Below are 21,943 nucleotides of genomic sequence, written 5' to 3'. Positions count from 1 at the left end.
GGAATGCCACAAACGATTATTATTTTGCCTTCACGAACGAAACAACAACTAAATTCAACGAACAACAAAAAAATACAAATTCTTAAAAATAGCCCGTTTATAGAGAGCACAACAAACAGCTCCATGGGAGAGCCCCAATATGCATATATATGTATGTATATGCACGACTATAGTGGTCGCTGCTGGGAGAGTGAAAGAGCATTGGCGGAGGGCATTAGAAAAAGTTCTCAAGATGAAAGTAAATTCTTGCCATCCTACAGCCATCCATCCACACAGACATCCACATAGGTCTGCTCTATTGCTATGGCTATGGCTATGTGTATGGGTGTGTAGGAAAAGAGAATTTCGTCATTTTGTTTCGCTGTGTCCATGCGTGCATCTGTGTATGGGTGTGTGCATCCATGTGTGTGTGCTGCTTGGCTATCACCTCAGAATTACCTTGCCGTACGGCCGCTGACGAATAACGTTCAGTCGAGACCGAGCTCATCCGCGATACAGTTGCTTTTCGCATCCAACAGACAAAATGGTGAGTGCATATATCTGGCAAAAGACTCTGCACATACCATCAGAGATAGAAGATAGAAGAATATTAAATGGAAAATTCCCAGCAACAACTAATGCAAAATTCTTCAATTTGTATCCTCTTCCACTCCATTGACAGGCTGATGTTCCCAAGCGTGAAGTTGAAAGTAAGTTGAACCGCACAGCGAAAAGAAAAGGATTATCTTTAACCTCAAACCGCAATCCATCAAAAGTTAAACCAAAAAGTTATTAAATCACAAGGGGAATCGGAATCGGGCACGGAACCCACAGAAAGGATTAAAAGCCATCTAAAATGCAAATATGAAGCAATCACTCGGAAAACACTCCTCCTGTTTCTCCTGTGATCTCTATGTACTATTTATTCGAAAATTGATTGCATAATGTGCGCGTGTGAGATCGGGGATACACATTATATATGTAGATACAACAACAAAAAGTACACAATACAAATCAGTGAATATATTTCGTAATCACTTGGAATATATATATCATATGTATATATATATATACGTGCTGCGGAAAATTTTCATTCAGGAATTTCTATATGCATCGTCTGTGCTATTTTCATCGTCGTCCCGATCGACACTTGACCGATGAACCAGACAAGACAGAAATCGGAAGAGCAGAACAGCAGAATGTTGCCAACAGCGAAAGAAAACCAAAATCCGATCGCGAAAATCTAGTGCAAAGTTATGTTTTAAAAGAAAATACAATGGAAAAAATCGAGCGTGTGCATGTGTGTGTGTGTGTGTGTGTATGTTCGGGATCCCGAAGGCGTATAGCGCTGCTCTGCTCGTTTAGAGATCTAATTTTGGCCAAGTTATTTCTTGATGTTTATTTTAAAACGTTTAAAACGCACAAAGAGAGCGAGAAAGAGAGGAGACCAAGCTAGCTAGAAGTGCGTGTGTGTGTGTGTGTGTATGTATGCACTCATACATACATATTCATAGACGATGGCGAAGGCGTTCGTTCGGTTCGGGTGTCGGATTACGTATACGTAGTGTGTTCTTCGTGTTGGCAATGCTCCCAGAAACACACACATACACACACACACCCACTACGTGTATAGGCAGTAACTAATGCTCTCGGCCATGTCAAAGATTTTCATGATGACCAAAAATGTGCGTACCAGAAATTTCAGGGTTACCACATCGGCCACGTTGACCCCATTAGCAAGGAGTGTCGTCGTTATACCCAGCCCTAAACTATTTTTAAAACAACCAATCAATCAATCAAGCAATCAACTGAATAATAATAATTCCATTTTGATGAGATTTGCGTTTGGGTTTGCCTTCGATTACGGTGATGATGATGATGATGATGTGTGCTAATGAAATGTTTGTCTTGTGCAGATGTCGAATTCGTGTTCGAAGTCATGGGTTCCGCCAACGAGGGCATTGATGCCGTCGATCTAGGCGATGCTCTGCGTGCCCTGAACTTGAACCCCACCTTGTCTCTGATCGAGAAAATGGGTGGCACCAAGAAGCGCAACGAGAAGAAGATCAAGATGGACGAATTCCTGCCCATTTACTCACAGGTCAAGAAGGAGAAGGAGCAGGGCTGCTACGAGGACTTCATTGAGTGCTTGAAGCTCTACGACAAGGAGGAGAACGGCACCATGATGCTCGCTGAGCTGCAGCACGCCCTGCTGGCGCTTGGTGAGTAGCTGCTAAGACACGAGCACCCCTCCCAGGACACCAACTAAATCGCACTTCCCCTTTGGAACAATTAGGTGAGAGCTTGGACGATGAACAGGTTGAGGCTCTGTTCGCTGACTGCATGGATCCCGAGGACGATGAGGGCTTCATCCCCTACTCCCGTAAGTATTTGTGCAGCAATCCCCATTCTGGCTGAGGCCCCTGTGCCAACGCCCAAGTCCCAAGGTCAATGTGTCACTCATTGTTAATGTGAATCGTAAATGTTATTTGTATTTTCCACATGCAACTCGTTGTCCCAACGCACAAACCACTCTCACTCTTGCAACCACAACGCACAATGCACCATGCACCATGCACCATGCACCATGCGACACAATGTACCACCTGAAACCCCGACAAATGTGTTCTCTGTATGCGTGTCCATGTTTCCATGTCCACAACCACAACCACAAAACCAATATTCCCCGAATGGCATCCGTGTTTGCGTGTCCTGTTTCTCCCGTGAATCGACGATCCGATCCGATCCGCACAGAGTTCATCCAGCGCCTGATGAGCGATCCCATCGTCTTCGACTAAACAGTAAGTAGTGAATGTAGTATTGGTCTGTCCACTGTCCACTGTTCACCCGATGTCTCGATGTCTCGACGCCTCGATGTCATGGACGTGCACACGCAATTGATATTATCGATGAGATCCACTGCTAATCCACGATCTTCTCTTCTCTCGCCCCCCCCCACAGCATTCCTCGCCAGAATGTGTGAAAGACCAGATATGTTGAAGTGAATATGAAATGAATGAAATGAGTTGTTGAGCCCAACATCCGATCAGCAACAACAACAACAACAACACCAACAACAACTGAAACAACACCAACAGATTTATAGCAACAACCATTCTCCATAGATGTTATATTCATCGCTAACTCTCTCTATCTCTCTCTCGTATATTATTTTAATTAAATTTTACTTCTGCTACAACAACAACTGCAATTGAACTTCAAGATAATATTATTTTTTAAAAAATAAAAAAAATTTAAATTATAAAATAACGAAAAAAAAAAACTGAAAAAAATATTAAGTTTCTGTGCACATTATTTTGTTAGCTCCCAGACAATAGATAAATATTATTCCCTATGAGCCGCAAATAAACCAAATAGCAAATGCAATAATGTTTAGGAAAATGCAAACTGCAACAAAGCGATGCAGCAGCTACCCCCCTGCCACCACGCTGCCATCCTGAGGGTACCACTTCAGAGTTTACCACAGTGAATGTTTGCAAGTGAATTAAGTTGAATTTAAATCTAATTAAATAAACACTAAGAATAGTTTGTGCAGCCCCAAACCAAAAGGGCCATGCACAACGATAATTAATTCAATTCCTTATGGAAATAGCGGACTAAGAGGGCACAGTGCAACAAAATGGACTCTGGCAGAGACATCGATGGCAAGAGAGATAAAATTAGTGTTTGTATTACTCCGTCTCCAGTTACATATGTACAGCAGTCGAAGAGCTAAGACAAAACCACACAATCTGGCCTGCACGGAGAAAAATTGTTGATATATTCAACTGCAAGCCAACTTATTAAATTTAAATTAAATTCACATTTAAGTTATTAAAAAAGCTCGTATTTAAAATGAACACGGGCGTCAAATGAACTTTACTTACACGGGTGTCATTTATATGTACATATGTATATCTACAGTAAATATACATTGCATGTTATAACATTACAATGTTATGTTAGCGCGTGACATTAACATTAAAGCTATCTGAAAGCTCCCTCCGCTCTGTTACTGACATTTTTCGCTCTCAATTCGTGGTGGGTTTTCAAAATTTGCTCTCTTTTCAGAGGTGAAGAGAGCGTTTTCGTGGTGACTTTCCCCTCATTTTCGTGGTGTGAGAAACATGTTTCTTATGTGAACGGGAAACCGTCGATAGTAGAGGCTAGCAGTAAAATATCGATACTATCGATAGTGCCCTCGATGGTTTGACAGCTCTACCAAGCGAAAGACACAAAACAGTCAACGTCTATCTGTAGCAACATTTTTGAACCAAGCAAAAGACGCAAAACAGTCAACGTGCGGTGTGCTGTGCTGTGCTGTGCTTCGCCTCTCAATTTTGTCCTCCCAGCTAAAATTCAAATAAATTTGCAAAGTGCCAGTGCCAGTGCCAGTCGAAATACGAGTATATAATATATTTTATTCTATATAGTGCAATCTCTGTGAGCGATTTTCAGTGAGGTTTGCTACCCTCGAGGCTGCAATAAGAAACGAAGCATTCCGACAACAGGAGGAAAAGTGCACGGTGCAAAAGTGAAATACTCAAAGTGAAATCTCAAAGATACACACGAAAATCGCCCACAAAGCAAGAGTGGAAAGTCCTTTCCTGCGTGTGAGTGCAGCCACCGACCGACAAGGAGGCATACACAGATACAGATACATACATATACATACAAATATTAAGTGAAAACATACACACAGATACACACACACAACCAGACAAACACTCGGCTAACTTTCAATATGGCGGATGTCATGGAGAAAAGCTCTGTGCTGGATGCTCAGCCTCCATCTCTGCCGCTCCAGCAGCAGCAGCAGCAGCTGCAACAGGAAGCAGCACCACCAATACAACCTTCAGCACCCCCACAACAGCAGCAGCAGCAGCAACAACAACAACAGCAACAACAGAAACCAGAGCCATCCAAGCAGGTGCCTGCAACGGCCCCAGAGCGCGCTAATCAGGAGCAGAAAGGTGAGCACCCCGGACATGGACACGGACACGGACAGGGACTTTGCACAGAGAAGTGACTTCACACCGCATTACGCATACGCCGTGTTTGTCTTAGAAAATCAATTGGGCAAAGTTCACGGAGAAAAGGGGCACGGCCCGGCATTCGAGTTGCATATCGGATACACGTGTATCTCTTAATTAAAGGGTATCGTGTGTGTGTGTGCCGGCACTCCCCAGGACATTGATGGCTACGATTATGTCAGGGCAACATGCACCTCCGGCTCGTGTCATGTTCTCACGTAGGAAATTATGCAAATAGATTTTCCAGGTTTGGTTTTTTGTTTTTTGTGTGATCTGTTTGTTCAGCCACGCAGCCCGCAGCCACGCAAGGTTGGGCTGGATGGTGGGTTATTAAGCCTGTCTGAAGAGGGCTCAGAGGCTCAGTCTCAGGCCGCCAGGATGTTGAATGCTTCATTGTTGCGGGCTTGGGCATGGCTGTGACTCTCTTAAGTCGGTTTAACGACCTGCAACTGTGACGAGCCAAACGACCCACCCACATGGTGGCTGAGTGAAGCTTTTAATTGTGCCTAATGCCCCGGTGCCTGGTGCCTGCTGCCTCTTACCCTTAGCTCCCCTTAGTCCAGCGTTGTGTAGGTATCCATCAGATATAGATATAGATACAGATACAGCCACAGCCGACTGCGATAAAAGTTATCAGCCCAGCCATATGAGCTCGTGCTGCTGCTGCTGCTGTTGTGGTTGCTCTGCATTTGACCTCGTTTTGCATCAAGCCTCATAAATACATACATATATACGTATATGTACATGTGTGGTGACACTATACCATCTCCGATGGGGGGTTGATTAGCTATCAAAAGAGTGCAGGAATTCGCTTCTGTGCAGATCGTTTGTTAGGGTATCCCACACTACCCCCACACCCACGACTTGGCCGCTGCTCCAGTTCACTTTTCTCTCATCTTGCATTTGTTTCAAAACATTTGACGCTCACACCACACCACACCGCGACGCCGAACACCCCTGCCGCGGGTGATGATTAAATCAAATGTTCAAGTCAAGAGCAAACCGGCTCGGCTCTGTTAAATAATAATAACACGGGCGCACATACGGGCATTGTTTTTGTTTTTGCTTAGCGCTGAATAAGCAATAAAAGAGAAAATAGCCGACGAGTAGTACGTGTAGTAGTAGTAGTGTGCCTGCCTGATTACTATCAGCGCTCGCTCGCATCCCCAATGAAGTCATTCGCACCCGCTCCCACTGTGGGGTACAGTACAGGGGGGCGCTACTGGGACATACCCTATATCATCCAGATTGCACTGCACAGATAAGCAGGTGAAGTGACTTTCTTTCGGTTTGGGTAGAGTGTTTGGCACTCGACAAGAGTGGTAATAATAATTTCAAAGATCAAATGCAAATGCAAGTGCAATTGCAATATTCATCGAGTGACGCAATGGCCGCGATATCTTGCGCTGTGTCCCCGCTCCTTGACTCTATAAATAGCCAAGATTCGCTGCAATTTCAGCCACCTCTATTCTTTGGCTTTTCAATTAACACGAAACGTTGGCAGCTGAGCGACACTTTCGTTTCGTTTCGCTTGCAATGTTTGTCGTTGAAATTGATTTTCCCTTTTCCACTTCTCTCTCTCTTGCTCAGTTTTTCCCTTTTCTTTACGTACCGATTGGGATTGGGGGCGTGCGCTAGAAATATCTATTAGAAATACTTCTGACTGACTCTGCTAATTGTTAAGGTTTCCGTTTTGTGCTTGTCAGAAAAATGCGAACTAAACAATTACCAAAAAATATTTGGTGCCATATTTGGGACTGGCAGGCCTGGTGCCACGCCTTGCTGTGCGCAGCCCAATGAAGCAAGACAACGATTTTGGGGCACTTGGGATACGCTTGGATCCCGCTCCATATTTGGTTGTTTGTTTAGCCAATGGATTTTGCTATGGATCCTCCCTCCATGAAGAGAGGGTTCCGTTCCACAATACAATTAGCATGCACATGGCGGCCCCCAGAACGTTTATTAAGTTGCCACTGTCCCTGGGGCCCTGTGGCATATTAATGGGCATTGGGTATCTGATGGATGCATCTGCAAGTTTAATGCGAGGAATGCGCCATGCTCCCCGGTCTTGATTAATTAATTGTAAATTGAAAAGTTTGATCAATAAAATGTGTAGCAAAAATTAATAATAGAGGTAAACTCTGAAGGATCCCCCCGGGTCGGTCTCTCCGGACGGGGTGGGTGCTGCTGGCACGGTGTTTCTTTAATTGTTTTCCCCCCCCCCCATACAAAGTGTCGCTTGACACGCAAATCCCGGGGTCCGTGTCGCCCTTTAATTAAAGCCACAAAAGAGTTGTCAAATGGCTTCGGCTCGAGCCCCGCCCGGCAGACCTGGGCACTGCCAATTCCAGTTCAATAAACCCGGCCAGTCTCTGCTTTGATTTCGATTTTATGGCCATTTGTGCACTTTCGCCTGATGGAACTCGCAAGTAGATGATGGGTAGTCCTCCAACTCCAATCTCCAATTCCAAGCCGCTGTTCGCTGCACGATGGTTGGGTGGTTGGGTGGTTGGCTGGTTGGTTACCCAATCCAATCCCAATCCCAACGGCTAATGCCACTTTAGGCAGACGCCGCATAATTTGTTGTTCTGGTTGTAGCCGGGCCATATTCGTCGGCGGCATTGCCTGTTTCGGTGCCCCGGCGAGTGCGTGCGGTGCGGTGCGGCACTGACAATTGCCACATTTTGTGGAAGCAATCAATAATCGAAGTGCGTCAAAGATACAAATGTTAGACAGCCACGTTGAGGTACGACGTTACCCAATCGTCCAGCCATATTCGACACTAGATGTGGAGGCGCCTTCTGGGATGGCTGTGCTAGCGAGTCCTAGCCAATAAAGCCAGCCAATAATTCAGGTGTTGATTAATTGATGAGCTGCTTCTGGCTCTGGCTCCATTCGGCTCCATTCCCTGCCACTCCAGAGCTCCGTTCTGATTCATCTTTTGCGTCGCAGAACCAGGAATCGCGTCTGCCCCAAACATGCGCAGTTCGAGGCAGTCCTCGGCTGCGGCTTCTTCTTCAGCTCCAGCAACCACATGAGGAATTCCTCCCTCGCAGTCGCAGCGGAATGTTGGACAGAATAATCAATGGGCGCACACAGCATTGACCGGCGGGGCGCGGCGCGGCAGGGAGGGGAAGCCAACCAAAAAGAGGGCATGCCGATGGATACACGTTCCAACGTACCGTACCGGCTGCATCCCTCAAAAAAAGCAAAACAACGCCAACAGAGACTACTGTAACAAAAACAAATCAAATGGGGGTGGCAGCAGAACCACCCCCGGCTTAAGCAGTCGGCGGCCTTGGTGTGCGTGCGGGTCGGCCTCTGTCTCCAAATTCTGTCTCTCCTTAAAGTGAATTTAATCTGCAAGGCAACCTGGATGGGACTTCCTTTTTTCGGTACTTCCATTTAATTTCACTTCATAATAATGAGCCGATCCGATGCAGATTCGGCAATCTTTTAGGTATGGCCATTCTCTGTGATTCTGCGTTTTTGGTGTTCTCGTATCTTCAAAATTGCGCCACAGGTTTCCGCCCTTTATGCGGGTCAGTGTAGGGGGAATACTTTTGAACGTACAGTCAGACATAGCTACAGCGACTGTTGCATAAGAATATTTATACTTTATGGGGTCGGAATCTCTTGCATCTACTGACCAGGGCGATCTCGCAGCAGCAACAATTAATAGAAACGCTCCATCTGGTCGCTAACTCTGTACTAATTGTACAAGTTATTTAAATGTAACCAAAGTAAAATTCTGATATTCAAATTCAAACTCTCGGGCGCCAAAACAAACGCGCTTTACAGCACTACTGTAACTATCGATAGTATCGATGCCGATAGCTAGTTACTCCATAATCATAGCAGTCAGCTTTTGTCAGAGTGAGAAACTGAATTTTCGATATAATTAATCGAACAATCGTACTATATTTGTAGAGGAAGCGCGGAAATTTAAAATATAGAATATAGAAATAATATAGGAATTAATCAGAAATTTTGTATTTACCAAACACTTATATATAAATGTCTCTTAATATTTTTCAGGTATGTACTCGTACGCAGCTATCTGGAATATATTTTACAATTAAACTTGAAATGGCTTCACTTAATGGTATGTTTTGTGTAAATTTAAATTAATTAACCCAAAGCAGCAGCTACTACTTATATACGACTATCAAACCTGTTCGCCCTCTACCCCCTTTATACACATAACGCGTACCGTACCCTAACCTAAGCCAAACAAAACTCTTCTCTGGTTTGTCTGCCACACATAACCTTGACAATCGAATTAGCAACCAAGAACAGAACGAGGAGCAGTTATACCACCCACGAGAATGGGAATGAGTACGAGTACAAGTGTGTCTGCTGGTTCGTCGCTGGTTTACTTTTCATGTGCAGACATTAGAGCAGAGCGCGGGAATCTTGCGTGTTGTCTGCCTCTGAATAGTCAACAATTAAAGGGGCAGCCGTGGAGCCTATGACAACAACACCTGACTAATACGAATGGCCCCGTTATAAATATTGCTGCATGGTGCGTGGCAAGCGGTGCCTGTAGCTTCCCTCTCTATACATATATATACTCCCTGGATCCTTATGTATTTATTTTCGTACTTTGCATTTGACTGTCGTTAGCTAAGCATTGCACAAATGCGCACCGCTCCCCGTAGGATCCATTAAATTAATCAAGTCAAATGAAATCTGCATATAAAATCAGGGCTGCCACCCCACAAAATACTGAGGGGAGTGCTGTACTGTACTGCCCCCTGTGCTCATTTGTTGGCGTGTTGAATTTGCATTTTTCCCCGGCGCCCCACTAATAAATTTGTATGTCAATAGAATAAGGCAAAGGCGTCGTCTGAGCACCTCCTGACTGTAGTTTTGTGCTGACTTTGCTATTTCGCTATAAGGTATTGGGTGCCTTGCCTTCTCTTTGAGCTGCGCAAGGACACTTTGCGTTTATGCGCCCCGAGAAGTTTACGAGCCGAGCAAAGCAGCACCAGACGTACCCCCAAGAGAGAGAGAGAGTGGGGCTGCAGCATTGGGGCACATACCAATACCGTACACCCCGGTATCGTATCAAAACAAATTCTAAGTATTGTAATTCGAAATTTTTCAAAGCAAATAAAAGCAGTCGAGTTTTAACACTCGCGCCAAACACAACGTCAAGTCAGAGCTGGGCTACCGCTACCGCGACCGCGATATTTTCCATACGGAAATGCCTAAATAATAAATCGAAAAAATCGAACTAAATAAATATATTAATAACAAATCAACTTGTGAGCTGCAGTTGAAGTGAGTGCGTGGTCCTTTTGCTGTTGTGTGGGACTCGACATGTGCAGTTCGTCCTCATCCTTGCGGTGAGCGCAAAGTGCAAAGTGCATTAGCCTCTTCCCCTGTGGGCCTGTGTGTGGTGCGAGTACGTGGCCAAGTTATTGCCCTCTGGCTAGGAAAAATCGATACAATTGCATGGCACTTGGTTTATGGCAAGCCGCAACAATTGATAATGGGTCCGTGTACATGTCCATGTCCGGGTACGTAGACGTATCCGTCGTATCCGTGTACGAGTCCTGTCTGTGATAAAAATCGCAACTGCATTGTGGGAACGGAACAACTTTACCCAACAACAAAATTCAATTGGCAGTGGCCAAAGTTTGTTAACAATATTTTCCCCTGGCGCAGGTTCTAATTGAAAGGCGGCAGAAGCATGCTTAGAAGACCTAAAATAAAACGAAAACCAAGTGGAGAGGGGCACAAGTTTTGTTTTTTATGTGCTGCAGTTGGAACTGCAACTGCAACTGCCTGGCATTCCCCCCCTTCCGGCTGATAATCAATTTGGCCAAGACCATTTGGCCACAAATGACAGTTGTTGGCGGTTCCATTGTTGCGGTTGACATGAACATTGTGTGGAATTTCAGTCGAGTCGATGTCAGCCAAGAGAAACAAATCATTGTGGCCCTAATTTGCCGTTGACTTGCCTCCTTCTTCCTTCCATCCTTCCATCCTTCCTTCCTTCCTTCCTTATTCTTTATTTTCATTTCATTTGTATGGCGAATCCTGGGCTCTGACTCGACACAAGTCGGTGCTGACGCTTTAGTTGCCCCACGGGTGTTGCACGTGCTGCTCCAAGAGTCAGCAGCTTAAAGGGATAAACAAAAGCGTTACGCTGCTGTTTGTCTGCTGTGCAATTTTATCGATTTCCCTGTCAAATGTAGCAGCACACAAACAATAAAAAAAAAAATAAAAAAAAGAAGAAGAAACCCCCAAAAAAGTTTTCGCTTCTTTGCAAAGTTAATTGCCAGGTAGTGCCTAGAACCAGAGCTCAGTCAGAGACCCCGGCCTGAGCATTCCTCCCGATATGAGCGATACCGATGCGGTGAGTGAAAGTCGTTACACCTATATCAAGAACTATTCGAGCTGCACTTAAAGCCCGTACCCGGCCAGCAATGATATATCACCCAATTGCTTATGCACAAACGAATCGCGGACTGGAATTTGCCTGTCAGGAGAGCATAATTTGAATACAACTGGGATATTAATGACGGCAATACGAGTACCGACCTTGCATACATCATGTCCCGGGACCAGGGAGACCCGGGGGCCAGACATGTCAGTCCCGAGCGCAGGGAACCCTTTGCGAATCAACAAATCAAACAGCGATTTGCTCTCGATTTCGTGGTGGCTGGGTTGGGCTTTCGGTTTGGCTTTGGCTTAGAACCTGCCGAAACTTTTGTTGAATCAATAAGCCACAAAAACAATTTGGGTCACGTTACAGCTGGCAACCGACATATTCATGACAAAATTCCCTATTGGGAAACCAAACCAGAGCCAAACCAGAGCCAAACCCTGCCCCAGAGCCCACAATCGAAATACCAAAACAATACTCGTAAAATGTAAACAAATGCAAAAGGAAGCCATCAAATTTGAGAGGCTCCCCCCCCCAATACGAAGCATATTGATGGGTCTCTGCGCCGCAATAAGTACGAGTATTATATGCACATGTAGCAGCAGTACGTACACCCGTATCCAGTAGCTCGTATTCCATGCACTCCCACTCCTGCCCGCCAAGGATATCATTTGTGTATGGCCATACATATGCAAATGATATGAGCCACTTGGTGCTGCTGCTGCTGCCAGGCTGGAACTAGAGACCTGCCAGGTATTGGGTTACCCGACACTTGCACATTTCTGCACCGACACCGCAGGCGAGAAGTTCGAAAGATGTACGGCACGGCAAACGATAGATCCCAAGAGCGTCCTGTGGCGTCACAGGAGTATGCCTCCGGCAATCGTCGTCCCTCCTATGAGGCTGCAATCGATGGCTATTCCGCCGAGGAGCGCTCCGCCAGAAGTGGAGCCATGGCTGCAACTGCGGACTCAGCCTCCAAGCAGCAGCTGCGTCCGGAGTACGCCTCCAGCATGGATCGTTCAGCCTACGAGACGTCAATGCAGATGCGTCCGCAGTCGAATGCCGAGTACTCCTTCAATAGCAAGCAGCAGCATCCACAGATTGACTATCCCACCAGCTATGGCACCCCTCCGCACAGCAATCCCCAGACCCCAGACACAGCCACAGCACCCACCACCCAAGCTTAATCCAGACTACGTGCGAAAACCACAGAACTATGTCTTGCCACCGCAGATGCGTCCACCTGTGGGGCCGCCACAGCCGCGTCCCCCCTTTGCGGGAGCCAGGCCGATGGTCGGCATGGGACCACGCCCACCCATGCCACCGCCGAATATGGGGGCCAGGCAGATGCCGCCTCCGCTGAGGAACACAGAGAGCAAGAGCAATCTGCTGATGGGTCCGCCGCAGATGAGGCCGGGAATGCCGCCACAGCTGAGCATGCAGCAGCCCCGTCCGCCCAATGCCGCAGGACCGCTCTCACCGCCCGGACAAGGACCTGCACGGCCACCGGGCGGCTTCCCCTGGACGCCAGCTGGTGCTCCACCTGGCATGCCGCCCGGCGCACGACCTCCGCAGAATATGACGCGACCTCCGCCGCCGACATTTGCGCGCCCGGCACCAGGCCAGCCGCTGCAGGCGCCATTCCGACCGACCTTCAGTCAGCAGCCCATGCAACAGCTGCAGCAGCAGCCACCACATCAACAGGCCCCACCACAACAGCAACAGCAGCAGCCACACATTCAGCAGCAGCAACAGCTACGCCCACCATCGTCAGTGGGGGCGTACAATGACGATGACGATGACGTGATCATGGGTCCAGCGGTGACTCCCCTCAAGACATTCAACATGAAGGCCGATCCGATGGGCTCGCCCCTGCTGGAGGAGACGGAGCCACCCTTCGAGACGAGTCCGCCAGCCGCAGAGGTCCGCAAGGGGAAGGGGCCTGCTCTGAGTAAGATCGCCCCCATTAAGTGAAGCCATTTGCCAGTTTAACAGAGTTCTTTCAGCGGATGTACCCCCCAATATCGTGACATTAGCATAATTAATTTATTTGTTTTGTTATCATTGCAGAAGGCGACAATGACAGCGGCGTGGATGAGTCCACTCAGGAGAAGGTGAGTCGTCGCGTCGTCGCTTTGCCGCTGAACTAGTTAGCCATTTGGCCATAAATGCGAGCTGGTTGCGTCTCCATTAATTGGGAGGAAATTAACTGGCAACTGGCAACTGGCGACAAATTAATTTAATTCCGTTGACCCTCTCTTTCTGTTCACAAATCATAAATATCTGTAAAAGGCAAGCCAGCCAGCCAGCCCCCCTGCTGCTTCAAGCTCCACGCTGCACGCTCCATTAGATAGCATACGAGTATAGGTACCATGCCCGACTTCTGCCGGGGGCCACAGTCGAGCGGATGGTTCCCCAGAGTAGCCCAGTGTACCCAAGATCCGAAAGTGTGCTGGCTCGTGTGCTGACGCCAAAGTTCAGACTAAGTTTTGTCTTGGCAGACGGCAGTTCGACGCGCCGGAAAAACCCGCAAGAAAAGTCATATACATTCGTGATACATTTAATGCGAGTATATCTGCCATAGTAAATATTCGAACGTGAACCACACACACAGGTGCGAGGCAGAAAACTTTGCAAAGGGGGCAGGGAAATACTACAAATATTGCCAAAAAGGAAACACACAAAAAACGATTTACGAGTAAATGCCCCTGGTGATATCTGAGCCGTGTGCCTTGTGCCTTGTGCCTTGTGCCCTGTGCCCGTAGATAAGTGCCAAACACGAACTGGGCGCACTGGGGCACACACAAATATCCATAGGTATATAGGTGTAGGTTTAGTGGGGGCTTGTTGTCTCTATAAATACCAAGGCATATGCAAAAACGACACGAAGTGGCGACAATCGATAAAACAATGCATAAACTATAAGTCCTTCGTACCGACATCGACATCCACAATGGCATCGGCATCGGCATCACCAGGCAGCAGGCATCAGGCAGCAGGCCAGAGGCAGGAATAAATGCCAATGGCATTACGTTGACAGCTTTGGCCAGCCTGGGAGTGTGTTTGAGAGCATCAGCAAGCATATCGTCGTAAATAGGAGATGAACCTAGTCAAAGTGCCCGCCAGAGTGCCCAAACGGGTGAATCCCAGGATGCATCTGGTCATCCTGGCCGATTCCAAATATTTTCTTGTAATCAACGCTGAAATTTCAGTTGAAATGTGGCCCGTTTTGTGACTATATTTTTGTGTGGTTTGTATCGTGATAGGACCGCAACGGACCCATTTCACCCAGCTCCCCGGTGAAGACGCCCACATCGACCTCATCGAAGGCTGACAAGTCGGGCATTTCGCGTCCACCGAGTGCCACGCCCTCGAACAAATCCGCATCGAAGTCGCGCAGCGCTTCGAAGAATCGCTTGCTACTTAAGACCCCAGAGCCCGAGCCAGTTAAGAAAGGTAAGTGCTCGGTGTAAAAGCCCCAACTCAAACTCAATTGATTTCGATTCTATTCGACCCCTGGTCGCAGTTCCAATGAACAAGGTACAGGTGGGACATGCGCCTTCGCCGAACCTGAAGGCGGTGCGCTCCAAAATCGGTTCACTGGACAATGCCACTTACAAGCCGGGCGGCGGTCATGTGAAGATCGAGTCCAAGAAGGTCGACATCAAGGCAGCGCCCCGTATCGAGGCCAAGAACGACAAGTACATGCCCAAGGGCGGCGAAAAAAAGGTATGTTGGGGGGTTGGGTTGAACCCAAGGAAGGGACCGTACCGTACCGTACCGTGCGACTGGTGGGGTATCCTCATGTAATCCTCTGTAAATTTCTCTCATCAACAAATGGCTTTTAAAGTATCGATCTGAATCAAAATCCAGATCTAGATCTAGCCAAAGAAACGTAAAGTATTGGCAAACAAAAATTTAATTTCACGCTCGACTTGCGATTTGAGCATATACTCGTACCTACTCGTATACCATGTACATATGTACATATATATGTATTTGCCATTTAGATGGGCATCGGCAGCCCACAAGCAGCACGGTATCTTGTATATTGTATCTCGTATCTTGTTGTAGGAAATGCAATTACCAATCCACAGCGACACTTAGCAACATAATTCCGTTGCCTTTTGTAGCGAATACCCAAACCCATAGCCATACCCATAACTATAACTATCTCCCATCTGCCATATCCCACTTCCATATACGCATTCGGTGTTCCAGAGCTGGGCGTGACTCTGACATTGAAAGCGACTGCCATTGGCGGTTGGGGCTGATGTTGCATATATCTGTGGATATCTCTACTCTTTGCGTAATTTGACTTTGGCTTATAATGGTTCTGTTCTACCTTGTATCTATTTACAACTTTACAACCCCCACACACACCCACGCCATCACCAACAATCACCACCTTCTCGAACACCTCGAACCACACCACCACGAACCACAAAACCAACCAATCAACCAACCAATCAACCACCGCAAATCCGTAGATAGTTACAACAAAGTTGCAGTGGAACGCAAAGTCGAAAATCGGCTCATTGGAGAACACGGCCTATAAGCCCGGCGGCGGCGATAAGAAGATCGAGACCCTCAAGATGGACTTCAAGGACAAGGCCAAGCCGAAGGTCGGCTCCAAGGACAACGTGAAATATCAGCCAGGCGGCGGTGATATCAAGGTATGTGTCCCTGCTCCTAAATCTTCCCATATTTCAGTTCACATTTGAGTTCGAGCCAAAGAGGCGGTTAAGTATTGTTTCCGATTGCTCCTTTGGCTTTTCTTTGTTCTTTTTTGGATGCTCTACTCTCGTTTCGTTACGATTTGTTCTGTCCTGGCAACAGTTGGCATGCAGTTGCTCCTCCAATCCACGGCAACAAACAGCAAAAAAGCCACTACTGGCATGATGGGCTGGGCATGGGGAAGATGCATGGGGAAAGTTCTCTTAGTTGTTAAAAACAGCATGCTGCAAATGTTTCGGTGTACACAACAAAACAAGAACAAACAGATCCCACTAACACACACACACACACACACAAACATATCCGAGAGTAAAGTCTGAAACACTTTCCAGAGCCACTCGAACAGAATGTCCCACGATAGAAAGATGAACATCATCTATGGCGAGGGCTCCAAAATTGTCAACCAACGCGCCTGCCTGGTGAGCAGCGAGCGCCTGGATGAGAATTTGTATAATGAGGAGGAGGAGTAGCTCCCCTAGTTTCTGGGTAGGTAACACACCACCCACCAACCACCCACCCACCAGACTAAACACACAAAACACACACATAGCTTAGAGACGCATTGATTAAACAGTTAAACGTTCCAATTTGGGTTAGCATTGGCAGGGAAAGAAAGCATTCTGTTTAGTTACTAACAAACAATAAAAACTACATTCAGGATAATATTTTATTAGTTGTTTCACCTTGATTTTAACGAACCCAAAACATGTTTAAAACATATTTTTGAAAAATGTATTTTGCTTTTAACTAAACCATTTAACCAACCGTATTGAAGGATAACAGCCCCAAGGAAGTAAGTAGTCGTGATCACACTCTTTTCTCTCTGTGTATTATATCTGACCTACGTATATGTACATATGTATATGTGTGCTTTTTGTATGAAACGTTTAGATGCATAATTTTGCTTTGTTTTTTTTTTAATCCACAATTTTTGATATCCTCAAGGCACCCAGAAACACTCCCCGTAGAAATTGTAGCTATTCTTTGTGACTTTGTTTCCGTTCTGTGCTCTGCTGTTTCTGTGTTGAAAACTCTAAATTTCAGTTGTGTCCTCGATTGGCTACCCCACCCCACCCCAACCCGATTCGTGTTGTGTTGTCGTGTGTCGATAATATAGTCCAACCGCAGAGTTAAAATACCCCAAAAATTAAATACCCCGCCACATAGCTGCTGCTGTGTCCAAATCGAATTTCAAGTGTGATTTTGCTAATCAATTTCTGTACGTTGCCGGTGCCGGTGCTACCTTTCAGATACAAACGCAAAAGATAGAAATTAAGGCACAAAGCAAAGTTGGCTCTTTGGATAATGTAAAGCACAGGCCCGGTGGCGGCGAAAAGAAGATTTTCGATGATAAGGATTATTTGAAAAATGTTGAGCACTCTGCTGCACTGACAACACCACCAACACAGGTAAACTACGTGTACATAAACCATCCCCATCCATCCATACAGTTATCAGTAATTAAACTAGACGTAGACTAGAGAGATTAACCTTTAACCTTTACCCTTTAATGTTAATCTTAAACCTAAATATATATCCTGATTTATTATATTTGATTTGTTATTTAAAGGCACACCACTGAAAAGTATTCTAACAAAAAAAAAAAATAATAACTATGGATATCCCATTTTGTGTTAACTTTAAGAAATTCATTTTTATGTAATTTGTATTTGTATTTGTACTCTTGTTTGCATTTGTGGTTTACACCTTTTATGTTTTACTTTTACTGTCAGCCGATAACCAAGCACCCCACAGCAACCCCCTCCAAAAGAATAAAGTTCCACACACACACACACCAACACCCACCAAGCAGAACACCCAACACCTAACCTAACCACACCCACCCACACCGCTTTCAGAGAACTCCTCCCAAAAAAATTATCAAACAATTCCGCAATTGTACAGTACAATTATTAAAATAACCAATGAGAAATTAACACTTGGACTTCTCCAAGTACTCGTAATTCTTGGCACTTTCAGGTCTCGAAATATGGGTGGGGGCTTTTCTTCTCTTTTGAGTTTTGTGTAAATCTTCATTTAGTTTCGATGATTCTTACATTTCATTTATGTTTACATTTAAAAATGAATTTCTTTCAAACTCAAACTGAGATTCATTGGCGATCGATCGAATCGATGACAAAATTGCTAGCAAAAAGAGTTCCACATTCTCGTGTATACCAGAATTCTCTAACAAAAAAAAAAAAAAAACACCGAATTTCTCTTAACTATTCTCTTCTCTTTCTTTCTCTGTCTCTCCCCCCTGCCTGCCCACCCGCCGGCCTAACCGTAGTTTGCGGCGCAAGGGCGCTTGATTGCAACGATCCATCTAGAATTCGGCCTCTGTAACTCAGACTGTGTGTGTAACAATATATTCGAGTCGCTTTTTAAATGAACAACTCCCCCAATACATACACACATACATACATAGCTTTAACAACCGAACAAAGAAACGAACAATAAGACATCCATCAACTACTTGTACTGTACCTAAGGCCAAACACCAGTAACTGTTGCAGGACTACTTGAAAAACACACACACAGGACTATACTTAAACTCGAACTCGAACTCAAACGAAAACGAAAACTAAACTCAGTTCAACACTCAACTAAGAAAAGCTCTGACCGAAAATCTCGAATGAGTTTGCAAGAGTTTCTATTTTAAATTGTATACTAAAACCCGATAACTATATACACTATCCATCGGTTCAGGCTATACTATCCCCATGGAACGTGTATATTTAGATAATATATAAGCTGATCCTCGCCCAGGGGCGGACACTCGATCCTATCCGGCCAAACTCAATTGAATTTTAACCAAAACCCGCTTTCGGGTGCCGCACCTGGGTCTGAGGGGGCTGAATGTTTGTTAATTCCTTTAGCATTATATATGGTAGAGTTATATATCCTTTAACACAAAGTATTATTTATGGCAAAATGTCGAGCAATTTTATACTATATAGGATAGTACAAATTTTAAACAAAATACTCGTACTTACTGATCCGCAAATGCTCAAAGAATCCCCAGTAACCCCAGAGACTCTGACCTTGAGGACGATTTTGAAAAGGCTGCCAAGCATTTAAAATCATTTTATAAGAAAAGTGCTTTGCTCACACACAGATGCCAATACATAAACACACACCAATACACCCATACATACTTACATTCTCTTTGAATTCCATTTAATTATGAATTGTTAAGTGTGTTTCTTAATTTCTGTGGCTTAATGTTTCTCTTTCGTTTATTATAGGAATATATATACCAATTTTATTAGGCTAGTCATATACGAAACTACATAAGTGCATTAATTCGAAATCCGTATACATGTTACGTCCATTAGAGTTATTTATCGTCTAATACGTTAAGAGTATAATCTCAGAATACGAAGCGGTCACGTACTCGTACTCGTACTCGTACTCGTAAAGAAACATTCGATCATCGATCAAAAGAACATCCTCCTCCGTAAGTGAATGTGCGTTGCGTGTGTTCTACCCTGAGATGTGTCCGTTGCATAGATAGATATTACCTATACCTATATAATTAACAGTGCTGTGATAGTACCAGAATCAAATCTGATTTGCCAGTGTCCACCAACCAACCAATCCATCCATTCACCCCAAAAAATGGTTTCATGTGCAAATCTGCTTGCCTCGGCTGAGAGCCCAGAGCTCAGAGATGCCCTCCCTACTCCACTCCACCCTACTTTCTTTCCACGCTCCATTCTCTCATGATATCTAACAAGGCTTTTGGTTTATGTTTTTAATAGTTTGCCCCCTATTTTGATTTGTGCAATTATATATGCATTCACATTTATATTTTTATCTTGAACGCAGAGTCCACTACCATCCATGACGGCTTCTGGCGCTGATGAGAATTTAAATCAACAAAGCTAAACGCCAAGTGCCCGAAATGCATGTTGAGGTTGAGCTGAATCTTTTCTTTGCAGTGTAGCAAAGTGAAACCAAACCGAACATTTGAATATTTAACAAGCGCTAATTTGAAAAATATATCTTAAGCAAAATGCAAAAAAAAAAAAATGCCTGCACACATTGGCAAAAACGATGCAAAATATGCAATTATTTCCACACCCACATCACACACACCACAAACCACAAACCAGACATGTAATGAGAGCCGATCCATAAGGCTCGCTTCAAACAGATGCACTGAGATACAGATGCATCTGCACCACCAGAAATCCACATCACATAGAAGCGGTATTCAAGATTCAAGAGTATATTTGACTAGTTGAGCAGTGCACTCTTTATCATACAGATACAAGACATTAACTATAAACTATATATCTCAATGTATTACGAAAAACCCATATATACATACAAATATATATACATACATTTATACATAAAAGTATCTAAATATTTAAGCGAATTATACAAGAAATCAAATCATAAACTGTGTGCTTAGTTGAAAATGTTGAACGACACTTAAAAGTAAACCTAAACTTAAATGAAACCCACTTGACGTTGAACAGTTGAACGAACTACTCGTACTCGTATAATGCAAGACCTTTTCCCCATCCATTATATGCAATTTAGATACTTTTGCGAACAGCCCAACCTAAAACAGAACAGACCATAAAAGAGAACAGAACTTCAAGCCGAACAGAAAAAAATGAACACGTATAAGCATATTATTACTTACTATTAATTTGTATCTTATTAGTAAAGCGCATCATTCTCACAATTTATTTACACCCCTGTTACAAAATGTAAGATCAATGGCAAAATTTAAACATAATAAAAGAGACAAAAAAAACGTTTTTTTATTTACCAAAATTCTGGCGTTGTTGCACTTAGTTATTTGAATCTCAACAGCCACCAGCCACTCCTATATGGTACTATAGACAAACAATACAATCGTATATACAAAATTTTTGGAGAATCTTAAGTATATTTGGTAAAGCCACGCCCACGACGCAAGCGTCCAACCAAGCCACGCACGAGCACACATCTCTACCTCATTGGATGCATTGGTAATCGAAACAATTTTTGAATAAATTTGATTAAAACAAATTAAGTAAGTTTCCATCTCAATCCAGCTATTGACTTTCGACTACTATTCAGCTTTCCATTCAGCGGTCAATGCATGTGTGAATCGAATTAAAATCTTTGTCCATTCTATCCTCCCATTCCCGCCCCACAGTACTGGAAGGCGCCGCGCATTCAACGCGCCACCACACTGACCTCGTCCATGTCCCTGCCAGCCGAGTGCCTGGTGCTATCTGTGTCCATGCCCTCGCTCAACTCGGAGCCCAAGCGTCCCAAGAGTGCGGGCCCCAAGAAGAAGCCCGGCCAGGCTGTTCACACGAAGCCGTTCCGCTTATACTGAGTCGATGCGATGCTGCTGCCTGCTGCTGCTGCTGCTGCTCCTCCTCCACATGTTGCACGAGACGACACACCACATCCAAGCACTCCACTCCCGAGATTTGTGCACACGTTGATACACGAGTATCGAGGCACGCACTTCTATAAAAATACGAGAACCATTCAGAACAAATTTGATGAAAGCTGTTAATTGTTTAGAACGAGTTACTTACTACAAAACGAACCGTGGCATTTACAAACAAAATAAACGATAAACTGAGAGGCAAAGTTAAGCACAAAAGAGAATACCAACGAGTTGTTTCATTAAATAATTACAGTATATATTTCTCGTAAGTATTAAATCAGTTTTACGGCTGCTGAAGGGGCAACTTCATCATCATCTCTGGAGCCAAAAACTGGGGCCCTTCGTTTACAATTCATTTACATAAGACATTCGATTCGATTCGTTAGA

The 21,943-nt window shown here is 44.8% G+C and overlaps 2 protein-coding genes across 10 annotated transcripts; both read left to right on the top strand.

Annotated features, from left to right (window-relative positions):
* The first annotated feature begins 445 nt into the window (after window positions 1-445).
* On the top strand, window positions 446-3,176 carry LOC111069324 (myosin light chain alkali). Of its 2 annotated transcripts, XM_022359338.2 has the most exons (6): window positions 446-526; window positions 662-689; window positions 1,896-2,201; window positions 2,276-2,362; window positions 2,734-2,780; window positions 2,941-3,176. In XM_022359338.2, exons 1-5 carry the CDS (start codon window positions 524-526, stop codon window positions 2,775-2,777), a joined length of 468 nt encoding a protein of 155 aa, XP_022215030.1. In that variant the 5' UTR covers window positions 446-523; the 3' UTR covers window positions 2,778-2,780; window positions 2,941-3,176. The 2 variants fall into 2 exon arrangements, with proteins under 2 accessions (XP_022215030.1, XP_022215039.1); XM_022359347.2 differs by lacking the exon at window positions 2,734-2,780.
* Window positions 3,177-4,206: 1,030 nt separating this feature from the next.
* LOC111070242 (microtubule-associated protein 2) lies at window positions 4,207-21,523 on the top strand. Of its 8 annotated transcripts, XM_022360724.2 has the most exons (10): window positions 4,207-4,592; window positions 4,682-4,952; window positions 13,483-13,526; window positions 14,679-14,868; window positions 14,939-15,141; window positions 15,903-16,088; window positions 16,925-16,942; window positions 17,400-17,558; window positions 18,440-18,505; window positions 21,311-21,523. In XM_022360724.2, exons 2-10 carry the CDS (start codon window positions 4,724-4,726, stop codon window positions 21,494-21,496), a joined length of 1,281 nt encoding a protein of 426 aa, XP_022216416.2. In that variant the 5' UTR covers window positions 4,207-4,592; window positions 4,682-4,723; the 3' UTR covers window positions 21,497-21,523. The 8 variants fall into 8 exon arrangements, with proteins under 8 accessions (XP_022216416.2, XP_022216423.2, XP_041447623.1 ...); XM_041591689.1 differs by lacking the exon at window positions 21,311-21,523 and adding an exon at window positions 19,398-19,436 and having other exon boundaries at window positions 4,208-4,952; XM_022360731.2 differs by lacking the exon at window positions 16,925-16,942 and having other exon boundaries at window positions 4,207-4,952.
* The last annotated feature ends 420 nt before the right edge of the window (window positions 21,524-21,943 follow it).

This window comes from Drosophila obscura, unplaced genomic scaffold (genome assembly GCF_018151105.1).
Source record: "Drosophila obscura isolate BZ-5 IFL unplaced genomic scaffold, ASM1815110v1 contig_150, whole genome shotgun sequence".
NCBI classification, from domain to species: Eukaryota; Metazoa; Arthropoda; class Insecta; order Diptera; family Drosophilidae; genus Drosophila; species Drosophila obscura.
The sequence above is the reverse complement of the archived record's forward strand: the minus strand, read 5'-3'. Positions and strand labels throughout refer to the sequence as shown.